The 26,051-nt window shown below is 45.1% G+C and overlaps 1 protein-coding gene across 1 annotated transcript; it reads left to right on the forward strand.

Moving 5' to 3' along the window:
- The first annotated feature begins 23,376 nt into the window (after nt 1-23,376).
- LOC135389355 (uncharacterized) lies at nt 23,377-24,615 on the forward strand. Its single transcript, XM_064619416.1, has one exon. The coding sequence runs from the start codon at nt 23,377-23,379 to the stop codon at nt 24,613-24,615; it is 1,239 nt and encodes a 412-aa protein (XP_064475486.1).
- The last annotated feature ends 1,436 nt before the right edge of the window (nt 24,616-26,051 follow it).

A 26,051-nucleotide genomic window follows, 5' to 3' on the forward strand; every position in this document is an offset into this window, starting at 1 on the left:
ACTATAATTACGTAGCCGTCCGATCCAACTCCAAGTTTTCAAGATATATATATATATATATATATATACAGTAGACTTCCGTTAATACGACTTCCGATAATTCGATTTTCCGCTTAATTCGATCGAATTCGAAGGTCCCGTCAAATGCCCGTATGCCTCTATTGATAAAAAAGTTCGTTATTTCGACCGTGAAATCGGTGCACATCGTGTAATTCGATCGATGCGTCCGCGAACCAGGCATCCGCGTCGCCCGCACCGCACATACAAGATAAAGTTCGCCCTAAAGTTCAGGTGGCAGATCGGCAGACGACGATTGAACAGTACCGATCCGTTCCGATAACCGCGAGTTTTTGTGCACCAAACGCTATCGTATTTGCGTACGTAAACGATAGCGTTTGTGGTTCTGCGCACGCGCAAAACATAGAGCTTCGCGCATTGTGCAGAACCACCACGCATCTCTTGCGTACGCAAAGCCAATGGCGTACGATGCAATAAAACTCAATTCATTTGGTGGTGGTGGGTGGTGGTTCGTGCCGGGCGAGGAGGAAACGTCTCTTTCTCGTTTTTGCTTTCCGTTTATTGTTCTACGTTTCACCGGGCTTTCGTTCGGAAACTGTTCGTGCAACAAGAGTCCGATACACAACGTGCGCTCGACGAGTTTCGAATTTCGATGACTTCGTGGAAGTGGACATCGTCGTCGTCAGACGTGTCCTGCCCGAGCAAGATGGCGGAAGCGAAACTGAAGACGATATCGCCGAGCGCATTCAGTGGGTGGGTGCGTGCACGCACGCACACTGCGAGCTTTCCGCGAAATCGTCTACAGTTTCGCTTCCGCCATCTTGCGCGGGCAGGACACGCCTGGCACCGATGTTGTAGCGCGAGAGAGAGCGCTCTATATGTGCAATGTGTCGAGATGCGCGTTTCAAGCGTGAGCGACAGCAGAGGAATGCACAAAGGTGACATTGACCTCTACAATTTTTCTGCCTATTCTTTAATTCGACCTTCGGATAATTCGATCAAATTTCGCGTTCCCATCAGGGTCGAATTAACGGAAGTTTACTGTATATATATAGATACTCATTGAACGATGCGACAGCACCAGAGGACACATGTTTCGCCGCTTTTCCCCCCTCTTTATATATATATATATATATATATATATAGATAGGGGAGAAAAGACACCAGAGACTGAAGTAGGGAGTAGGGGAAGTTATTTATTAAGCTGGCATTTAAACTAAGGGTCTGGGGAAGTCTACGTTTCGGCGGAAGCTCCGCCTTCTTCGGGACTGAGACGAAAATCTATGTACAAGGTCTTTTAAAAGGTTACAAAAGTGTCGTCACAGTTGGTACAATTCCACTGCGAGGCAGTCGTCAGTGAGTCATGTTCTGGAAGATTCCGGAAGGTTCCGGAAGGTATATATACACTCACAAACACAAATGTGCAAACAATGCTTGGGGAGGCAATACCTCAGTGTCAGCGCCAGCCTTTCCGCTGCAGGGATGGCCTTCCTGAAAGACTTATCCATCCGACTGATATGCGGCTCCACCATTGACAGCAGCTGATCAAACCTGTGTATAAGTAGACGACACATGAGGACACTCGCTGCACGAAGTAGTGTGCAGCAGACCAAATTAGGAACACTGTCGCAAGACTAACATTTCTTTTGTCATTCTAAAGTACGTAAAGTATGTTGGCCCGTCGTATAGCCTCATTTGATGCACAAGGTGATGATATTCGCCGAAGCTTTCACGGTTACGCAGAAGCCTCCGTACCCATGCTCGTAATGCAGCAGAAGCGACGAGGAGATCACTTGTGCTATCAAAGCCCAGTTAATTGGTCGTGCTCGTCCCATATAAACGGCGACGAACTTCGAAACATCGTCAAGGAATTCGGAAGAGCTGCTGGTGGTCGGCATTACTGGACTCGGTAGCCAAGGTTGGGGGCGCTGCAAACGGGTCTCATTCATTGGACGAACGTTAACGCCTGAACGCAGTAGTGTGAACGGGAGTACGGACCCTCAAACGTAAGTCCGCTGCGCGAAGAAAAACACGTAAACGCAAGCGTAAGACGCAACTGTGAAACGCAGTAGTGTGAACCAGCCTTTAGTTTGACCTGCTGTCACGCAATGCATAAGGAGCTTCAAAAGTAGGCTAGGCAGTGGAGCCTCAGGGTGCACTTCTACAACAAAGCAAGTGAAACTGCAGGCTAACCGCCTGTGTGTTCGTTGCACATGAGTTATTTAGCTGTGTAGTTGTTCATTGTGCTTGAGAGAAAGAGTGAGAGAGACCAATATCCACCAATGCATAAGCTTAGCAATGAAATACATACAGCTAATACAGGAGACGACTCTATAGCCATCACGGAACGAGTCTTCGTGAGGGGGGTGTTCATTGCGACACCTTCCAAGCATATACAGATTCACCCTTCTACGTGAACAGAATTTTCTATTAGACTTTACACTCTTCACTCTGAGAATCCACAAGCTCAGGGGAAAATGGCGAAATGGTGACAGCTCCGTTAGGTACGAAGGTTCGTTGTCCAACAAATACCTCCAACTGGCATAGCCGAGCCAGCCAAGCTTCTGCCCAGATTAGCATTGCTTCAAGCAGTTAAGAATAGCAAATTATACTTTCACACAAGAACAAACCCTTTTTATTTCTTGCTGATCTTGATGGTACTGTCATTTATCATGCCGTTCCATTAATGTGTTAACAGTATAAATAACGGCAAAAGCAACGGCAGTGCTGTACTGAAAACAGTTTTTATATCCGATGGTGTGGGAACTGATAATACGTTCGTTCAGCAAACTAGAAATAGCTGAAAATATAGAATGAGCTTACATTCACCACCTTTGTGTTGGGTACCAATAGTAGGCCAGATCAGTTTACAAGGAACAATTACTCTCAAGTCTGGAAAGGTGTGCATTCCCTAGTAGAAAAAACCATACAACTTTCCGTTCAAAGCGTTCCGTGTTGGCGTCGAACACCAACGCCAACAGTATTTCACCGCATTCTACAGATACCATGTCCCACTCCACCCAGCCCTTCTACTGGGTGACACCCCTCTTGTGCCGTTTGATAACGTAATCAAATTTTTGACCACGTGTGGGTTTCTTAGTCAGATGTAGATGATAAGCATTGCTCCGCTTTTATCCATTATCACCGAACTCCTCATGTAAATATCTCATTGTCACACTTGTAGATAGCTTTTAACTGCCATGCTCGCTTGCTATCGTCATCCCCCTCTCTCTTATCCTGGTCAATCAATCATCGCTCATCGCTCATACCTGTAGATAGGTTTTAACTACCACACTCTCTCTCACATCATCTTTCCCATAATCGTCTCCGACACAGTCAGCATAGTTTTGGCGCTCTATGGCCTTTGTTGCCTTTGTGCCATTAAACACATAATCAATCAATCCGTTCAAAGCTATATCGTATAACTGAAAGGTCCAACGGACTCCATTGGCCTATGGCCTTGTACGGACTCCATACGTGTATGGCACTGTATGGCCTCCATTGGCCTATGGCCTGGTATGGAGTCCGTACATGTACGACCCTGTATGGACTTCATGTCTATGGATCTGTATGGATTCCAGGTAACACAAACACAGAATGTAAAATTCCAACACTATTTACTGTTCATACATGTCACATTTTTTTTTTAGAAAATCTGCCAGGTATCCACTAATTTTGTCCAATCTTTCAGTCGAGGTTCGCCCCTTGCTGCACACCTTCCTGGTGGCATAGCCCTGGAAGCAACCTGAAATTAATAAAATCAGTTAGTTAACCAAGTAAAATACCGCTCTCGGAAACAGTAAGTTATCTACATAAACCAACATTCTTCAGCAAAATTTGGGCACGCTGAAATGCTTTCAGTGCTAGGAATAAAAATAAGTAGGATAAAACTGGCAACATTTCTGGTCGCAGAGCCATTTCAGAGTAACTGAACAATAGTAAGAGCAATAGTGAAAGCTCTAGATGGGGTTAATAGCAGTACATGAGCTAGTACATCTAGCAAAAATGCAATATGAAAACTATTGAAAAATGTTAATATTTTCCAGAAGTTTCCTTATACTTCCCTCTTTCTTGAATCATAAGTTGACCGTTCAAGGAACTACTTTTTTTTTTTTTCTTAATACTCATAAAAAATATTTCAATCCAATCTAGCCTGTCAGAAGCCATAATCAGATCAGTCAGAAGCAATAATAAATTGGAGCAGGCTCAGTCGGGTCCGAGCTGTAGTGTTTTGCACAAAAATGTCACAATCTCCAACTCCTTTGCTGGATGTTAGTGAAAGAAATACGAGTCTATTATCTATTCAAAAGATAATGGATGGATGTAAAGATTAGTAATACAAAGTAAGGCTGCGGTAACCATGTACAAGGACTTACATACTTAGTAACTTGTGGACATATTACTTCTGGCCTATGATTAGTAAAAATTAGTTCAATTTTAAGTGTACTATAACTTTTAAAAAGGATCCTTCATCACCTGGGTGTGCTTGTTCACCACGTATTTACCCTGATAGGGAGGAGAATGTGTCTTACTTTTTAATGCCGCAAGCTTCCGAGGAGTCAAGGCACGCTTTCCTTTTGCCCCATCCTTCAGGAACCTTTGGCAGGGCTTGCCTGTTACACCGCGGCCCTGCAGTTCCTGTGGTGCCCAAATGGCCCTCGCTATTTCCCTTACGAAGATGGAGTCGGAAGTGCACTCCATGGCGAGAGATAGCTTGTCAGCGGCTATGGTGACTCCTTCATCGAGGTCAGCCTGAAATGCAGGAAGTTCAAATGAGAACGTGCATCTGCACAAGAAATTTTATGCTGAAAATGGCTCTGCTCTCTCATGCAAACACCAGAAGGTGTAGAGCTTTCCACTTCAGGCACGTCTCAGTCACCGCACCAGTCTTCATCGCATCAAATGAAGAGCTAGTGACTGATGACAAACAAGAGGAACGAGCTAATAGATTGAGTTTCAGAGTATAGCCACCTAGGTGGTTTCTTCGATGCCAACAGAAGGTGTCACATTGGCACATGTGCTTACCTTCGGCTCCACTGACGCACAAGCAGTGATGGGTTGTGACTCGCATCTGCTGTCGGTAGCAGCATTCACTCCACCCATGCTCTGCGGTTCTGGCACTTCACAGCCTTGGATCTACTATCAATGTGGCAATACAAGAGGCAGCTCAGTAGTGCTGAGTAATGTACAACTGTTTCTCATGAAAAGAAAAATGAATACATGAAGTAGAAGAACACGAGAAAGATGTCTTCGTAGCATCTATTTTGTATGTGTACATTGAAACTCTTCATCAAATTCCCCGCAGGGGGCACTGGCTAGTGCTGGTGTTTGGTGAGTGGCGCCACCACGGACCCCAGCCCCCAGTCCCAAGGTGTTATTCGTACCGTGCCGAGGGGATGCAAGGTGAAGGGTCAGAAACCTTGAACGGTGGCGGTCGGGGTCTTGGTCAAGCTCCGGCCGATGGGTTTTCCTTAAAACTCCGGGACCTTCCCACATGTATGAATGTGAAGTGTGGGTGACAATTAGGAACATTCATTTTCTTAAACCTCGCATGGTTAAACATTCTAATTCCCTTCCGATCGGGGGCGGTAAACGTCCCCGGACCGAATTCTTCCTACAAAAATCCAAACCTTTTTGTGCCAAGTACATCGTGCTGTCAGCCATGTCTCCAGAAAATGGAAAAACTGTACCTCTTGGAAAGATGTCACCTTTCTTTATTGAAAGAGCAGTAACATCCTTGTCAACAAACATTTCGGAAATAAGGAAGCTACGATCAGGAGACCTCCTTATAAAATGTACATCTGAGGCTGATTGTGAACAAATCCTGAACGCTCGTGAAATGCTTGATATACAGATTGCTACATCACTTCACAAGACATTAAACAGTTGTCGTGGAGTGGTTGCAGTTCCCGAACTAATTGATGTGCCGGTTGAGGAGATCCTTGCCAACTTGAAAGAGCAGCAAGTGATCGACGTGCGTAAGATAAAAATAAGGAAAAATAATGAGTACATAACAACCAGGAACATCGTGCTTACATTTGACCAGCCAACACTCCCCGAGAAATTGAAAGTTGGATATCTGTCAGCCGATGTGCGTCCCTATATTCCAAATCCTCTCCGGTGTTTCCGCTGTAACAGGTTTGGCCATGCTGCGGACTCGTGCCGTGGCTCCGCTTGTTGTGCACGATGTGGTCAGTCTGGCCACGAGACTAAAGAATGTAAAGGGCCAGACTGCTGCGTCAACTGCTCCAAAGACCATCCAGCATACTCCAGATCCTGTTCGAAGTGGAAGTATGAAAAAGAAATTTTGCACGTTAAGGTTACCTAAAACTTAAGCTACCCAGAAGCCAGAAAAAAAGTATCGCCCATCTTTTTTGAGAAGTCATTTACAGCAGCAGTCAAACAAAAAGCAAAATTGATCACACAGTGCACACAGACAGAAGCAATAGTATTTACAGACTCAAACACAAGTGAAGACCAAGGAGGTAATGACCCACCTCCAACCACCCAAACTTCCGTGGCGTCACCGTCATCGACGCCACTCCTGTCATCGCCACCCATAGGAACGACTTCTATGGAGTGCGATGACGACACAAGCTCGCAAAGCTCATTCACGAGCGCGAGCTCCCAGTCAAAACGAAAGCCGAAAGGTGGTCTATCGGGGAGTGGCTCACTCCCTGATATATCACCTAAGGAACTGGCGGCTGCTCAGAAGAAAGCACCGAGACAGCCCATATTGCCCCCAAAGAAAAAGTTATAATACTTTGCTTGAATAGTACACTTTTCTCCATAATGCAGACACGTTTTGTATATATTCCTCTTAGTTTCTTCCTTATGGCTATCGTACAGTGGAATTGTCGAGGGCTTTTCACAAATCTGGATGATGTCAACGATCTTTCGGACAGGTATGATGCATTCTGTGTCGCACTACAAGAAACTTACCTGCACCCCCAACAGACACACACACTCAGGCAGTGGAACCTCTTCCGAAAAGATCGTTTAGATGCAACACGTACATCTGGCGGTGTTGCAGTCCTCACACGAAATTCTGTTCCTACGAAGCACCTACCACTGAAAACAAGTCTTGAAGCAGTTGCTGTTCAAATTTGTCTTAATAGGGTCTTAACAGTTTGCTCTTTATATTTACCTCCATCAGTGGTGGTAGAGCAAAAACAACTAGAAGATTTACTGGATGAACTGCCGTCACCATATCTTATACTTGGAGATTTCAATGCCCATAACTTTTTATGGGGCAGTCGAAAGATCGATAGACGGGGGAAGATGGTAGAAAGGATTTTGCTTAAAAGGTCAATTTGCATGCTCAACACAGGAGCTGCAACCTACGTAAATAGTGCCACACAGTCCTTTTCAGCAATTGACCTCTCTTTCTGCAGTCCATCTCTGTTCCAGGACATAGACTGGACAGTAGAAGACAACCCTCGAGGAAGTGATCACTCCCCTTTAGTCCTAAAGTTAAGCAATACACCAAACACTGTGACTACACGATCACCACGGTGGAAACTATCTTTAGCTGATTGGAACCTCTTTCAAGAGAAAGCCACACTTCCATCGGAGTCTTTATTTGATATGGATGTCAACCAGGCTAATGACTTTATTACAACCACATTCTTAGAGGCAGCTATTGAGTCCATTCCACAAACATCTGGTCGCATCCCCAAGCGCCCCAAGCCTTGGTGGACGAGCGACTGTGACAAAACACGAAAGGAACAAAATCGAACATGGGGTATCTTTCGTAGGTATCCCACTGCACAGAATTTACTTAACTTCAAGAAAGCACGGGCGAAAGCGAGATGGACACGGAGGCAAGCTCAAAAAGAATCATGGAGAGGCTTTGTCTCATCATTGACATCAAATACACCCTCAAAGAAAGTTTGGGAGAGGCTGAGAAATATTAAAGGCGACTATCGTAACTTTTCTACCCCTCTTCTGCAAATCAATGGGTCTCCCTGTGACAGTTTGGAAGACCAAGCCAACGTCCTGGGCGAACACTTTCAGAGCGTTTCCAGTTCTGAACATTACAGTAAGGAATTCTTGAAGGTGAAAACATCTGCTGAAAAGAAGAGCATATCTGCAGGTCATGGTGAACATTTCGCATATAATAAATCTTTTAATATGACTGAGCTTCTTAGGGCCTTGCCATCGAAAGACACGGCCCCAGGACCGGGTCGCATCACATACTCGATGCTAAGGCACCTGTCAGCTGAAGCACGAGAATGTCTTCTCCATTTCTTTAACCTAGTTTGGAAAGAAGGGCAACTTCCTTCTCGCTGGAAACTAGCTACAATTCTTCCTTTTTTAAAACCAGGAAAAGACGCCTCTAACCCAAGCAGTTACAGGCCTATAGCTCTCACGAGTTGCCTCGGCAAAACGTTTGAACGGATGGTAAACAACCGCCTTGTCTATTATCTAGAAGAAAATCAGTGTCTTAGTAAGTATCAGTGTGGTTTTCGAGTCGGATGTTCTACACATGACCATCTCGTCCGTCTAGAAACTATCATTCGGGAGGCATTTGTAAGAAAACAGCACTGTTTGTCGGTCTTTTTTGATCTAGAAAAGGCCTACGATACGGCATGGCGGTATGGTATCCTCCGGGACCTGCACGATTTTGGAATACGTGGGCGTCTGTTTCACTGCATTTCTAATTTCCTTCAGGGAAGGACTTTTAGGGTACAGCTGGGCACATCACTCTCTCGTCTCTTCATACAAGAAAATGGTGTGCCACAAGGATCAGTACTGAGTGTTACACTTTTTATTATCAAAATGAACTCTATTGCCAATGCGATTCCACCCTCAATTATGTACTCTTTGTATGTAGATGATCTCCAGATAGCATATTCGTCTACTAACTTGGCCATGTGTGAGAGGCAAATCCAGCTCACAATTAATAAGCTTGCCAAATGGTCGTCTCAAAATGGGTTTAAGTTTTCAGCTGCAAAGACAGTCTGTGTACCATTTTCTAGGGTAAGGGGATTATTCCCGGAGCCCAAGCTAAGCATAAACGGATGCGAACTGGCAGTCCAATCAGAACACAAATTCCTTGGTGTCATTTTCGATACAAAGCTCACCTTTGGAGCCCACATAAAGAGCTTAAGAGGGGATACGAGTGAGGCGGCATCTCCGATTCACGATTTTTTCGCTCGTAGATGGCGCCACACGAACATACGGGTCTCAGCCTGGAGGAAGCTGTAACCATTACCCTTAGTACAAATAACTCACTCCTCCGCAGGATTGTGTAGTCCCAAAAACACGTGTGACCTTCTTGACTATCGAGATGCAGGGATCTCACGTCATGTTTGGGTTGCCAAGGTCAACTCACTACTATTGTTTCCATCTTGCACAAAGAAAGGAGGAGGTCCCGACGAAAGCCAATTCTTCCCTTTTGTCCCTTTGTGGACTGCATCGGGTGACTTCTTGACGTTTTGCTATCTTAGCTTGTCTGACTTTCTGGACGCAGCGCGGAGTCCAAATGTTCTATTTCCTTGGCCCTCGCTTATTTATATTCACCTGCTGATTTTGCTTTGGCGCCGAGTTCTCACACTAGAACATTTTGCGGACGCATTTTGTATTTAACTGACTATTCTGATTTAGTGTATTTACCTTGCGTCTGTGTGCAAGTGAATCTAAATTTATTTGTCGCTACAAACATTAACCGAATAAGTCCTCCGAAACCTAGACAAGATAAGCCGTGCAGCAGACCTTTGCATTTTGTCTTCTTTCTTTTTTTTTTTTCTCGGACAGCGTGGATGTGCAGAGATTCAAGACTGCAGATGCATACTCTAAATGAGGGGAACTAATGTTTTGGTTGTAGATGGGTAGAAATCCAGCGAACCGGTAGAGATGTAGGAAGGGAGTTGCCTCAGGACAGAAGCCGCCGATATTTCGAACAGAGACTGTTGAAGAAGAACAGTCTCTGAAGAACAGTCTCAGAAGAACAGAAGAAGAACAGGTTCTGTTCGAAATATCGGCGGCTTCTGTCCTGAGGCAACTCCCTTCCTAGTGTTTTGATTGATTGATTTGTAAAAGAAAAAAATGGAGATGTTAGTCCCGAGCCACTCGGAACTAATGCTTTATATGCTGTTAATTTAATATGTTTTGTTGTACCATGGCGAAATTTCCTTCTTATAGTTTCCACAGACGAGCGGCTTTCGCACACATATGGATATTCGATTTCAGAACTTCCCCTTTAAATTTGCCACCAGCAATGAGAACTTGAGAAGGGTGCCCTGAAGAAGCACATACTGTCTGCTGCTCCCAACGTCAGGCCCTATTGTGTTGGAGGAAAATTTAATATAACGTGGTAATGCATACAAGTGTGAATAGGACAATTAGTACAGCAAACAAACCATACAGGCCATATTCTTCAATATGTGTATTCGTCGGATAGTACCCACTTTTCTGTTCAGCTGTGTTGTTCGTAAATGAATAAAGGTCTTAAAATAACCAGTGGCCTCCCCTCTTCGGCGGCTGAACAAAGCAAAGAAATAAATAAAAAAGCGGAGGACACTGATTGCCTGCACCGTATGCTCGAATCAAAACTTACGGAAAAACAGGTGCGTACGACCCCCTCCACGGATCTTTGAACTCCTTTCAAAACAAACGCCTTTCCAACAAATGGCGTCGATCAAACGGCATTCGACCAAACGATTTTCGATGAAATGGGCGGACACCCAGTTTTAGTTTATTTACTTTGCGCCTATGTGCAGGTGAACCTAAATTTGATCCTTACAACATACATGTATCCTTCGAAACCTAGACAAGATATCAGAAGGTCGGAACTTAAAAGGCCGAAAAATTAAAACATCGAACGATCAGAAGGCTGAAAATTCAGAAAACCGAACTATCAGCAGGCCGGAAAGCCAGAAAACCGAATTACCGTAAGGTCGAAAAGTAAGGAAACCAAGTTACGGAAATTGTTATTCCAACTGCGATAAAAAATGAGCTCTACAAAGTAAGTAGGATAGAATCGTTGAGAATTAATACAGGGAATAAATCGTTTCACCAAACTTCCCTTTAGATAACGTACTTTCGATCACTTAGGCAGAAAACAAAAAGTAAAAGTAGAGATGACTGTGTTATTGCAAGTGTTTATTGTACATGACGACAATCACGTTCGGGTTGCCAAATATATAGACCGACACCATCTCCTCTAATTTTTGGTCTTTTGATAGGCTTCCTCAGACTTGCAAATGCAGGTTGCAGTACATCAGTGCAAATAGTGTTCCGTGAATTTTGAGAGCAAGCCTTTTTTTTTTCAGAACTTGCCATTTTTTGAGTCAATATCCCCAATAAGCACCCTTCTTTTGGGTGTAATATGTGACACCCCTGTTACACCCATCATTGGACCCCGAGCCCGAGAACTCGGTAGACTGAACTATCGAAAGCCAGAGGCCACCAAGAAAGGAAAAATATATATTCGAAAAGTTGCTACATCAGGTAGATCCACAACGCTGTGCTCAGGACAGGTATTGGGAATTAATGTGCTAAATGCTTTTTATGCATTTAAAATAACTTTGTTTGACCTTGTCCAGCGCATGCCACTTTTTGGCAGCATCCCTCGTGTACTGGGGTGGATCTTACAGCTGTGGATAGAGAAAGAGCTTCTTTTGAAAAAGTTCTGTTAAAAAGTGAATTTCTACGTGGAGTCTTTTTCAACGTTTTATTCATAAATTATTTATTTCGCAGACATCCTCTTGGAATTCCTTATTTTTCGGCCTTTCCATAATCCAGTCTTTGACTGTTTGATATTACCTCATTAAAAGAAGAAAGAAAACTGTCTTCCAATTTCAACACATCGGGAGAGCAAATGATAACACCACTCGGTCTCACTGTGCCTCACCTCCCCTAACCCTACCGTTCTTTGTACGTGCATGCGATGCGAGACGAATATTGTGTGGCTGTGTAGCGAAGCTTTCCTGGTCTATGCCGCCTATTCTCCCTATTCTCACTCAAGGCCTTCCCATTATTTTGCGACGACCTACTCAACGTGGACCTCTTCAGACAGGTTTCACGACCTCAATTTCGCGCTTCCGCTGCCGGGGAAACCCCTTCTGGGATAGGGTGCCAGAACAGTGACTGCATTCCGCGGAACGATATGAAGTTCTCTTCTGACCAGCAATGTGGCGCTACCGTACGATGGCAAGATGGGGCAGTTCACGGAGCCGTACATACCTTAAGTTTTTTCAATATCGTGAACAACTGGAGGCATGGACAGACATGACATGGACACGTAAATATTCAAGAAACAATTCTGCGTAAATGCTACTGATTACATTTCACATATGTGCTACAGTAAACGAGCTACGAACTTCCAAAAGCGAGAGACCGAACTTATAAATTTTTTGCAGCTTTTTGTAAGGTTTCTAAAAACTTCTGCAAAAAAAATTGCAAATGTCTCCAATGCGAATTTTTTGAAATTCTAAAATCTATCGAACAAGGCCATTTTGGTCCAAATCGGTTCAGTATTAGCTGCAAAAGATCGCATTGTTTCGCCCATAGAGAATACATGGGGCCGTTTGAGGTCGTATCCCCTCTTAAAAGTGAAATGCTTGAAATCTTTAAATATCCTTAAAATCCTCTCACACAGATCTTGGGGTGCAGATCGCGAAACACTATACCGCGTGTACACATGTACAGTCCGATCACGACTAGATTATGGATGCCTTGTGTACGGGTCTGCACGCCAATCTGTGCTGGGGGCTCTGAATCCGGTACATCACCAGGGACTGCGACTCCTGCTGGGGGCTTTCCGTACATCACCTGTTGAAAGTCTGTATGTGGAAGCAAACGAGTGGTCCTTAGCAAAACGTCGTTTCTTTCTTGGGACTCTGTATGCACTAAGGATAAGAGGCTACTCTCAACATCCTTCTTTATCCTGCATTAAGAACAGTCGTTGTAATCAACTCTTCCTAAACAAACCAGCAGTAATCCCTCCCTTTAGCATGCGAATATCAGATGAGATTCAACTCTATGGCTTTACTGCTTACAGTTATATGATCGCAGAAAATAGTCCGAGGGTACCTCCATGGCAACCACCGCTAAAATATAACTGCTACCTTACAAAGTACAAAAACATGTGACCCCTTCCTTAGTGCTACAACAGGAATTTGAGCACCTGAAGAGTAGTTTTCAGAACCACACTGAAATTTATACAGATGGGTCCAAAACAAGCACAGGTGTCTCCTGTGCCATGGTATCCGGTTCATCTACTAGGATGCACCGCTTAAAGAGCATCACGTCCATCTTCACCGCTGAGGTTTATGCCATCATTTTAGCACTGAACTTCATTTTAGAAAGTAACATCGAATCATCTGTCATATATACAGATTCTCTTAGTGCTTTAGAATCCATATGTAATATCCAACCCCAGAAAAACCACCTTGTGCAGCGAGCTCAGTACATAGCCAGCAGAGTAGTAGACAGAGGTCTTTCTCTTATCATCTGTTGGGTGCCTAGCCACAGAGGGATAGCAGGCAACGAGCTTGCCGACAAAGCTGCCGCTGCTGCGCTCTCTGCTGATGTGACGCCGTTTGATGTACCTTTTCAGGACTTGGAGCCCCATCTCAAGAGGACGATAAACAAAAGATGGCAGGAATATTGGGACACACAGATACACAATAAACTTCACCTGGTAAAAAATAACATAGGACACCCTATACAGAGCTTGGAAAAGAGAGCACATGAAGTAACCCGTACACGGCTAAGACTTGGCCACACTCACCTCACCCATAGTTTCCTCCTTCACAGAGAGGAGCCACCCGAGTGCGCACACTGTGGGGAACCCCTTTCTGTTCTACACATCCTTATTTCTTGTGCATCGTATGAACCTCTTCGCCATAGTCACTTCCAGGAGTTTTATAGAAATCACCTACCGCTTCACCCAGCCCTACTGCTGGGTGATGACGCTCTTTTACCGTTTAGTAGAGTCTATAATTTTATTAGAGACACTGGTTTTTTAAACGCCTTGTAATTTTAACGATATTCTTCTGAAACCACAGTACTTAAGCTAATTTGTATCATTTACTGGTTTTAACCTTAGCATTCCTTTTTTAACTAGTGACATTTTTAGCAATGATTTGGCGCATTATAGCCTCTGTTGCTGCTGCGCCATTAAAATACTAATCATCATCATCATCATCTTCATCAAATTCCTAATTCATAACTACCAGTACGTGCCTGTTACAAGTTAAAAGCAACTCAAATCAAAGATTCCTCTTCAAAATTTAAGTTAGATGTGGGACCAGTAATGAAAGCAATAAAAATCCAGTGCGGGGGGGCATGAAAAAGAGACGACAGAACACAGCCCTAAGCCCGCTTGGATAGACACAAGGTTAAAAAGCGTAGAAACTGAGCTGACTTGTAGACCATAATAAAACCCGTAAAATCCCAGAGCATGGGAAAATAAAAAGAGGCAGCACAGCAACATGCCTGATGTAAGGCTGAAAACATATCACGGAGTGTGCCCAGTCTATTGTTCTCTCTCTTGAATGAGCAACATTTGATCATATCATGTAGAGTTAAAATGAAATTGACTGAAAATTGCAGAGAAAGTATGAGGGTGGGGGGAGAGGTTTGGGGTGAGGGGAGAAAGTTGCAAGATTTGGTTACTTTGCATAAAATTGGCTCAAAAATCATGAAAGATGATTGTTGTGAAACCGAAATTTGGGCGGTGGTGACTTCACTACTTTCTGGCCACTTTGGAGATACTTGTTGGTGCTGATTCAGACTTCTGTGAACCAAATGGGGATAGTTTTTGTCATATAGCAACACATGTAATGCCTAAGCGCATATACATTGTGTTCAGACCCCAATAGAAATGTAGCATGGGGGCCGGTCGCTCAGGGCGCAAGACTTTTTGGGGCGCAAATTATCGACAGAGAGAAAGAAAAAAAGTGTGAAATAGAAACAGTGAAACTGTTTATCATTTGAAAAAATATCAATTTTTTAACATTGGGCGCGGTTGGAACGATCTTCTGGGCGCCTCAACGACTGAGGCGATTGAAGCGAGGTTCGATATGTAGGCGAGCTGCGCAACAGCTTTGGAGCGACACGAGCACCACGCTGTGGCAGGAGCGCGCATATATCCGCTGTTGCGGTGGCGATAGCTCTCTTCTGTTTCGCTGGCTCGTTAGCTATCACATTCTCTGTTTGCCGAATTCTTCGCATGTTGTGCCATGGAAAGCGAAAATCCTAATCGATGGTCGTCGAGAGGCAACTATTGCTCTACAACAAACAAACAACGCGATGATATCCACGCCTCGTGTAACCCGTTTCACGGAAAGCCACATGGGAAGGAAAGGAGAGACCGTTGGATCGCAACAGTTCACTAAATTGACGAGGTTCATCTATGCCAAGAAATCTTTAATGTGCGGCACATTGTATTTCACGATGACGTGAGTGCAACCAATGCCTCCTATATTAAGTAGACTATGCCTGTCAGCTCTCCTCCACGACGCCGTCGCTGCCGCACTGCATCACGTGGTATCGTGTCACCGCGGGGGCGCTGCATATGGAGGGTACTCAGATCGCCAGACTCAAGGGAAAACGCAGCACGTGGAGCAGTTTTTGTTATATTTAGGGGCCGAACATGCATCTTGTGCAGTTCATTACATTCCATAACAATTATTACTGCATCTTTTCTTTTACTTGTGTGCTATTCTTGTGCATGCCGTCTCTTTCTCTTTTTTCTTTATTTTTTAAGTTGTAGGCAAATAAAAACAGACTGGTTGTGGCAATTTATTTTGAGTGGCCAACTGCACTCATTTACTTTCTTTCAGTTTTAAAGATCTTGTACACAGCTAAAGCTTCAAACACGGGTTCATATTGGGTTCGCTTTCGTTGCATTCACCAGCGCAACATTCGATCAGTTTCTCAACGCAGGGTGCAATGCGTCGTCTGGCAAGCTACTCTGTTTCAGAAGAGAAGTTACGTGCACAATTAATTAAACGACATTCACATTTACATAATATGAGTCGTAATTGTGGAACTAACTAACTACACAGAAATTACATGAATTAATTACAGTGACCACATTATTTATAATCGATTGCTTTACAGCGCTGTTCTGCAATGACTGATACGGCTGTCATGCAATAGATGAGACACAAACGCAGTGTGCTATGCCAAAAGCAAAAACAGGTTAGTCTACAACTGACCCCTGTGGTGTAGTATGGTGTGGCTCATGATCATACCTGTATCACAATGTAAAGGCAAATATTATATGGTTGGGCAAAGGTTATCGTTGGTAAGTCCAGCCCCATGAACATAAGAACATTTCATACAGCGTTGAGAATTACATTTTTCAATGTTCTTGTGGTCCCCTCCCTTCCTGTCTTGAACACGAAGACCAAACCAATTAGACTAAAACAACAGGACAAAAGTTGAAATAGCATTTCACTTGATATCCGTACTCTATGAAAAAAGAATAAAAAAGATGTTCCGAAGGCACATGCAGTGCACTAGTGACATTTGCCATGTGACTTAGCTGATAGAGCATTGTCTTTGATACAAGCACCTATTTTGTGACACCTCTTAAGCCTCTTCTGTGGTAGCTCGCCTGGGGGACGTCCTGCCGGTATGCGTCGCGAGCCCCTTGTTACACCTGGACGGTGCCTTGAAATTGCTGTCCGCTGGACATGTATGTGTCCACCCCTTCTTGTGCTGCTTGCTACAGCGTGACTAATCTTGAGGGCCACTTCGACCGCACTACCCTGCGTCCTAACATTTTTCAGCCGCTCGCTTATTCTTTGAAGGCACTGAGTAAGGGTGGCATTTCCTGCAGCCAGAGAGGTTATACACAGTAGTTCTTTCTGGATGGCCACCCGTCAGTCATTTGAAACCTAAAATGGCAGGAAAGAGCATGGTCAGTATGGACATCAAGCTTTTTTACGAGTACAGTGCTCTTCTCCTTGGGCTGGCTCTGGCCAGAGGTGGATGGCTATGCTTCATAACAGGGGGACTCCTCTACTGTAGGTTCACATGAGAGAGTTTGCATGTCGTCTATGGTGCAAACATCTCTTTTGTCAGCCACGCCATCATCAGCATTACGAAACGCTGCGAAAGAAGTTGGTGGTGGACACTCCTCCCCAAGCACCAGCTCTCCCAGTTTATAACGTTCTTCTGTTGTCGACACTGGGGCATTTGGGAAGATGACACCATGTACCTTGTGGATGAGAGCCTGGTGGTGGCAAAAGACTCTCTGGAGGCCACTATAACAGGTGTACGTACCAAGGTCAGCAGACACCTCATACGTCTTTACACCTGCATTGCTGCTTGGAACACTGTAGAGCTTGTTACTCAGTTGCACAATTGACTCTGCAGCCTCATGTGGCATCTGGCGTACCAGCTTGTCGTACAGTAGGTGGTGGGATGCAACTTGGCTATGAGTGGACTTTAAAATACGTGGACTTTAAAATACATGGACTCGAAATACTTTATCCACACCGTTGCAACGAAATCTGCTAGTGTCACGGCATTGAAGGCCTTGGTCCGGCAGAGGATTATGTCCTTCAATACACGGATAGACGCTTCTACGAAATTTTTTGTTTGGTGGCCCCCGTGTCCTAACAAAAGGTAACTTGAAAGTAACTCAGTTACTTTTTGAGAGTAACTGTAACTCAGTTACATTTCAGTTCTAGTAACTGTAACTTCATTAGATTTTCAAAGTAACTTTCACAGCTCTGCCTCCACCCTACGGTGAGTATCTCTTTACTGCTCTCCTGATCCTCGTGGACCGTCGAAGTTGCGGAGGGGCTTCTGCTGCAGCGGTGGTGATGGTGTCATCAACCTGGTGCACGTGACGATCGGTCAGCGTCTGGATTGAAATAATTTGTTTGGTGGCCCCCGTGTCCCAACAAAAAGTAACTTGAAAGTAACTCAGTTACTTTTTGAGAGTAACTGTAACTCAGTTACATTTCAGTTCTAGTACCTGTAACTTCATTACATTTTCAAAGTAACTTTCACAGCTCTGCCTCCACCCTACGGTGAGTATCTCTTTACTGCTCTCCTGATCCTCGTGGACCGTCGAAGTTGCGGAGGGGCTTCTGCTGCAGCGGTGGTGATGGTGTCATCAACCTGGTGCACGTGACGATCGGTCAGCGTCTGGATTGAAATAATTTGTTTGGTGGCCCCCGTGTCCCAACAAAAAGTAACTTGAAAGTAACTCAGTTACTTTTTGAGAGTAACTGTAACTCAGTTACATTTCAGTTCTAGTACCTGTAACTTCATTACATTTTCAAAGTAACTTTCACAGCTCTGCCTCCACCCTACGGTGAGTATCTCTTTACTGCTCTCCTGATCCTCGTGGACTGTCGAAGTTGCGGAGGGGCTTCTGCTGCAGCGGTGGTGATGGTGTCATCAACCTGGTGCACGTGACGATCGGCCAGCGTCTGGATTGAAATAATTTGTTTGGTGTCCCCCGTGTCCCAACAAAAAGTAACTTTAAAGTAACTCAGTTACTTTTTGAGAGTAACTGTAACTCAGTTACATTTCAGTTCTAGTAACTGTAACTTCATTACATTTTCAAAGTAACTTTCACAGCTCTGCCTCCACCCTACGGTGAGTATCTCTTTACTGCTCTCCTGATCCTCGTGGACCGTCGAAGTTGCGGAGGGGCTTCTGCTGCAGCGGTGGTGATGGTGTCATCAACCTGGTGCACGTGACGATCGGTCAGCGTCTGGATTGAAATAATTTGCTTGGTGGCCCCCGTGTCCCAACAAAAAGTAACTTGAAAGTAACTCAGTTACTTTTTGAGAGTAACTGTAACTCAGTTACATTTCAGTTCTAGTAACTGTAACTTCATTACATTTTCAAAGTAACTTTCACAGCTCTGCCTCCACCCTACGGTGAGTATCTCTTTACTGCTCTCCTGATCCTCGTGGACCGTCGAAGTTGCAGAGGGGCTTCTGCTGCAGCGGTGGTGATGGTGTCATCAACCTGGTGCACGTGACGATCGGTCAGCGTCTGGATTGAAATAATTTGTTTGGTGGCCCCCGTGTCCCAACAAAAAGTAACTTGAAAGTAACTCAGTTACTTTTTGAGAGTAACTGTAACTCAGTTACATTTCAGTTCTAGTAACTGTAACTTCATTACATTTTCAAAGTACCTTTCACAGCTCTGCCTCCACCCTACGGTGAGTATCTCTTTACTGCTCTCCTGATCCTCGTGGACCGTCGAAGTTGCGGAGGGGCTTCTGCTGCAGCGGTGGTGATGGTGTCATCAACCTGGTGCACGTGACGATCGGTCAGCGTCTGGATTGAAATAATTTGTTTGGTGGCCCCCGTGTCCCAACAAAAAGTAACTTTAAAGTAACTCAGTTACTTTTTGAGAGTAACTGTAACTCAGTTACATTTCAGTTCTAGTAACTGTAACTTCATTACATTTTCAAAGTAACTTTCACAGCTCTGCCTCCACCCTACGGTGAGTATCTCTTTACTGCTCTCCTGATCCTCGTGGACCGTCGAAGTTGCGGAGGGGCTTCTGCTGCAGCGGTGGTGATGGTGTCATCAACCTGGTGCACGTGACGATCGGTCAGCGTCTGGATTGAAATAATTTGTTTGGTGGCCCCCGTGTCCCAACAAAAAGTAACTTGAAAGTAACTCAGTTACTTTTTGAGAGTAACTGTAACTCAGTTACATTTCAGTTCTAGTACCTGTAACTTCATTACATTTTCAAAGTAACTTTCACAGCTCTGCCTCCACCCTACGGTGAGTATCTCTTTGCTGCTCTCCTGATCCTCGTGGACCGCCGAAGTTGCGGAGGGGCGTCTGCTGCAGCGGTGGTGATGGTGTCATCAACCTGGTGCACGTGACGATCGGCCAGCGTCTGGATTGAAATAATTTGTTTGGTGTCCCCCGTGTCCCAACAAAAAGTAACTTGAAAGTAACTCAGTTACTTTTTGAGAGTAACTGTAACTCAGTTACATTTCAGTTCTAGTACCTGTAACTTCATTACATTTTCAAAGTAACTTTCACAGCTCTGCCTCCACCCTACGGTGAGTATCTCTTTACTGCTCTCCTGATCCTCGTGGACTGTCGAAGTTGCGGAGGGGCTTCTGCTGCAGCGGTGGTGATGGTGTCATCAACCTGGTGCATGTGACGATCGGTCAGCGTCTGGATTGAAATAATTTGTTTGGTGGCCCCCGTGTCCCAACAAAAAGTAACTTGAAAGTAACTCAGTTACTTTTTGAGAGTAACTGTAACTCAGTTACATTTCAGTTCTAGTACCTGTAACTTCATTACATTTTCAAAGTAACTTTCACAGCTCTGCCTCCACCCTACGGTGAGTATCTCTTTACTGCTCTCCTGATCCTCGTGGACTGTCGAAGTTGCGGAGGGGCTTCTGCTGCAGCGGTGGTGATGGTGTCATCAACCTGGTGCACGTGACGATCGGTCAGCGTCTGGATTGAAATAATTTGTTTGGTGGCCCCCGTGTCCCAACAAAAAGTAACTTTAAAGTAACTCAGTTACTTTTTGAGAGTAACTGTAACTCAGTTACATTTCAGTTCTAGTAACTGTAACTTCATTAGATTTTCAAAGTAACTTTCACAGCTCTGCCTCCACCCTACGGTGAGTATCTCTTTACTGCTCTCCTGATCCTCGTGGACCGTCGAAGTTGCGGAGGGGCTTCTGCTGCAGCGGTGGTGATGGTGTCATCAACCTGGTGCACGTGACGATCGGTCAGCGACTGGATTGTCGCAGTACGGGAGAGAGGGACAGAAAAATAAAGGTGGTGAAAGGTGAGATCTCAACAAGTGTAGGTCAATAATCCTTCTTTGGCGTTCTTCGTGGGTGGCGACGTGACCTTCTTGTCATAATTTGAATTTTTTAGGCCCCGGCTTCTTGATTTCGTTTTCGGCATTACCACAAGGTTCGCAACAGCCAGGAACCAGGAAATATGGGTGATCAAGTCTCCTCACACTGGACGAGACGTCATTTTCGCTCGTGTGCCTTGCTGGCACCAACTGCACGAAAGGGGGCGACCTTCATACGTCACATCCCCTCCCCGAAATTTAACCGTGTGTCAAATTCGTTGTAAACAAAAAGGAAACAGATGGAAACTAAAAAGCTGTTTTAGATGTAAGCACATAATGATGCTGAAAGTTCTATGTTTCGACAAAACCGCTACGAATCGTGTCTATATTTTATAATAGCGACCCATGCAACAATGACACCATTCTCGAAGGGAGAGAGGAAACGAGTAAGCGAGTGTACTGGCAGAGTAACAGATTTTAAATTCCAAGCTTACTTTCCAGTACCCTTGAGATAATCGATGATTTTAAAATGTCGTGCGAGGTGATCGATGTCAATTTCGCCTGCACAACAGAGTGTCGCCACTTCTTAAGGACTATTATAGGGGTTTTTCGATGTTTAATCGGGGTTTTAGGCACCTACACCAAAATAGGCACCAACGTCGGAATAGGCATTGATAGGCACTATCAAAAAGATAGAGGAGGTTCTCCAGCACCCAACTCGCGCTCGTGTATTGAAAGGGCACTATTGGGACCACACGAAAAAAAAAGCGTTTGCCTAGGAATCCGGGCTCTAGTAATAAGTTGCAGGAAATGTCACTGAGTCTGAATTATACCTCAGTTACAGTTAGTCCTGAAATGTCATTGTGTTACTTCTCTACTACTTCCGGTTACTAATATCCAAGGCGGCAACATGAAAAAATTTGGAACACAGTGTATCAAACGCAATACTTGTTGAAAACAATCTTGTGAAACAACCCACATGCTTGCTTGGTACCCAAGCTGATAAATGTGTTCTTAACCACATAACATTTCTGAAGTTGTCATTATAATCACTCTAAGATTCTACTCCAGTACCTAGCACCGGCATGGAAACTCAATTGAAGAAATAACTTTCCTTAGAGTACAAATTATACAAAACACGGCAATTAAATTACGGTTACACCCCGCAGGGGGCACCGGTTTTGGCTGGTGTTTGGTGAGTGGCACCACCACGGAACCCAGCCCCCAGTCCTAAGGTGTTATCCGTACCGTGCCGAGGGGATGAAAGGCGAAGGGTAGAAGCCTTGAACGGTGGCGGTGCATGAAATGTATTGGTGCATTTCTTTTTCCTCATCCTGCATATCGGCGTTTCGTCTTGCAGATACAGCAACCATCTGCAACCCAGACTCAATCAGGAAAGGCAGAAAAATAAGCGTGCCATGTGAGTTTAATGTAATTAAGGTATGTATAGGGTTTATTCACATGACGTCATCTGCAGGAGACCGCCACTGTGGCTAGTAAGCAGATGTGCTGCCATCGACCTCCATATTGTAGGTCCCGTTCAAGCCGTCACCCATATCGCACTCACCGTATGTTTGGTGTTTCAAAGTTATTGTGCTGTGTGATTTGTAGTACATCCAAGCAATTTTCATGCTTTTGACGTTTATAGTCATCCAAAAAACGTATATGGCAGTAAACAAATGTGAGAACATAACTTCGAGTGACCAGTATGGCGGCGAGGTGACGTCAGTGAATAAATCCAATTGAGTTACCTAGTATCTTGACGTGCCCTCTGCTGCTCTGCTCAACTGGGATCAGTGTCCGCAAGACCAAAATCATACATATCTCGACATATGGTAAAAATTGCAACAATTATTAAGAAAGGCTACTATCACTCCACCTGGCGCAGAACATGATGTGCAGTGCACAGGTTGGCCTCTGGTCTGTGACATTTGTGTCACTATGGCGTGTACTGGAAGCGAAACAAATGTCAATGTGAGCAATGAACAAAAGATAACGGGTTGAGCTCTGCTAGGTCATCATCCAAACTTACTTTCAGACAGCTTCGTGTCCATACTCTGTTGGAGGCGTTTGTTTTCTTCCATTACAGCACCCGGCGTCGGGAACTTGGCGCCCCCATCGCCCGGCAGCAGCCGCAGTAGCCCCCTCCTGCACTCACGGTTGGGTCGCCGCAGGAGGGAGACCCCCACGTATAGCTGTGCGTGGCTTTCCCGTGTCTGGGGAAAGGGGGATCCTGGCGGTTGAGTGGACCCGGAGGTTGTTTAGGACCCTTCGGGGCCCCTCCGGGAAAGCAACACACCGCTTTGGCCCCTGCTTCCCATAGTCGGGTGGTCCTGGAAGACCCGGCCAGGATTATTCAGCTAGTCGCCATCTCCCCCTTCATTACTTTTTCTTTCTCCACTCCTTCACTACCTTCCTTTTCCTCTTTTCACCTTCTTTGGCGGCAAGGGTCAACCTTGGGCAGTCCTTTCACTCTCCAGAAGCTGCACTAGGGTATAGTGCAGAGGCAGGCGTTAGCGTGTGGGACACGTTCCCTTGTTGGGCTCCATGGTGGGCGACGCACCACTGCACTGAACCACAACATTTCTTTTATGGATTCTTCAAACTCAAAAAAACATGATCGGTACCGAAAGCGGCACCGCACCGATGTACTAGCAACACAATCACTGGACCTCACACCAGAACCATGGTTTGCAAAGGTCCTGATCATCCATGGAGAAAACGAGTCTAAGCCCCTGAGCAAAGTATCACCATTTGTGATCGCGAAGGAACTGGAAAAAGCCATAGGGAAGTCCTACTCCGCGAAAAAGTTGACTACAGGAGACTTGCAGATCGATGTCCAGACACGACAGCAAAGCTCGACTCTGCTTTCCCTGAACAGAATTGCTGACGTACCTGTTACAGTTTCGAGGCATCGTACGCTGAACATAGTGAAGGGCGTGATATCTGAGCATGAACTTCTTGATTGTTCAGATGCTGAAATCGAAGAAGGTCTAAAGGATGAAGGTGTTGTGACAGCGCGGCGAATAACTATGCGTCGAGACGGTAAGGAGATTTCCACTAAACACATTGTCCTTTCATTTCAATTACATAAGCTTCCCACTACCATTAAAGCAGGGTACATCAACTGTCACGTCCGGCCATATATCCCAAATCCGCGGAGGTGCTTTAAGTGCCAACGTTTTGGCCACGGCTCGCAGGTCTGTCGTGGACAGGCCACCTGCCCGAAATGCGCAGGCACGGATCACGCTGCAGAGACCTGTGAGAAGGATGTCAGATGTGCAAACTGTAAAGGTAATCATCCTGTCTACTCTCGCTCCTGTCCACGGTGGAAAGAAGAGAAAGACATACTGAAGGTCAAAGTGACACAGAATCTTTCGTACAGAGATGCAAAAGCGCAGGTTGAGTTTTCAAAAAAGGGAACCTTCTCCGAAGTGGTGCGCAGGGGAGTAGCACCACTGAGGAAATCTGTAGAGACCCAGACTTCTGGGTCTCTACCCCACACTCCCCCCACACAAGAAAAGCCTGCGGAGAGCTTGCTTCCGCTGGTACCAGCTGCTCAGGGGGGCAGCCGGGAAGTAGCGGCCACAACCTCTACGGAGGTTGATGGCGAGCTGTCAGTTTGGGACGGGCTCACAGGGGGCTCATCCCAGGCTGCCACACACACGATGGATGTTGACGATGATGACTGCATGTCGCAGAAATCATCGTCAAGCCTTCCCCCCAATCCTTCCCCATGGAAGGAACAGAGAACGAAAAAAGGAGGCCGAGGCAGGGGTAGTACGTCCCTAGGGAAACATAAGCCCCCAAGGGTTACACCTCCCACATAATGTACAGTCTCTCTTTGTTGCTATTTATCACTACTTTCATTATGGGACAGGTAATCCTTCAGTGGAATTGTCGAGGCCTCTTTTCAAATATAAATGACATTCACGACCTTTTTGAAAAATACAATGCAGTCTGTTTTTGCTTACAAGAGACATATCTGAATGAACAAAGTGTAAACCCATTTCGCAGACACAATGTTTTCAGAAAGGATCGTATTAACACCACACGTACATCTGGAGGTGTGGCTGTGGTCCTTCCACTATCCACACCTGCAAAACAGATCCCACTCGTGACACATTTGGAAGCAGTAGCTGTCCAGGTATGCCTGGACAGGGTCATTACGATATGTTCACTGTACCTGCCCCCTTCAGTGGTAATAGAACAGAGAGATTTGGAACAGCTCTGTGACCAACTTCCTCAGCCATACCTAATTCTAGGTGACCTGAATGCCCACAATCCCTTGTGGGGCAGTTCAAAGGTAGATAGCCGGGGAAAAATGGTAGAAAGGTTATTCCTTTCACGACCAGTCTGTCTACTAAACACAGGATTACATACATATATAAACTCCTCAACACAAAGTTTTTCATCCTTAGACATATCTCTTAGTAGTCCTTCCATTTATAATTGTATTGACTGGACCGTTGAACAGAACCCTCGTGGGAGTGACCACTTCCCCGTAGTCCTGACAATTCGTGGTTCCACAAACACTTTTCTTACACGACCACCACGATGGAAACTGTCCAAGGCTGACTGGAACTTGTTCCAAAAGGAAGCCAGTCTTGTGGCATCATCCTTAGCTGGTAGGTCTGTTGAAGATGCAAACCGTTTTGTCACCGGGATAATTATAAATGCTGCTGAGCGATCTATCCCGCAGACATCTGGCCGTCTCCCCAAGCGTCCCAAACCTTGGTGGACAGATGAATGCGGGAAAACGCGGAAAGATCAAAATCGAGCGTGGGGTATCTTTCGTAGGTACCCGACTCCAGACAACCTGATCCAATTTAAGAGAGCTCGAGCGAAAGCTAAGTGGACAAGAAAAGAAGCTAAACGTGCATCGTGGAAGAGCTTCTTGTCATCTTTGAACAGCAACACTTCTTCTAAAGTGGTTTGGGACAGAGTTAGAAAAATTAAGGGCGATTACACAGGATTCACAATACCACTCTTACAAGTTAATGGAGTACCTTGCAAAAACATGAGTGAACAGGCCAATGTCCTTGGCGAGCACTTCCAAAACGTCTCCAGTTCGTCACATTACAGTAAAGACTTCATAAAAATTAAGAAAAGTGCTGAAAAAGCAACAATTCAAAGCAGTGGAGGTGACAGGTGCCTCTACAACATGCCTTTCACAATGATTGAACTCTTGAAAGCTCTGTCAATAACAAAGCAAACATCACCTGGACCAGATCGTATAACATATTCCATGCTCCAGCATTTGTCT

The sequence above is a fragment of the Ornithodoros turicata genome, chromosome 1 (genome assembly GCF_037126465.1).
Source record: "Ornithodoros turicata isolate Travis chromosome 1, ASM3712646v1, whole genome shotgun sequence".
Lineage (NCBI taxonomy): Eukaryota > Metazoa > Arthropoda > Arachnida > Ixodida > Argasidae > Ornithodoros > Ornithodoros turicata.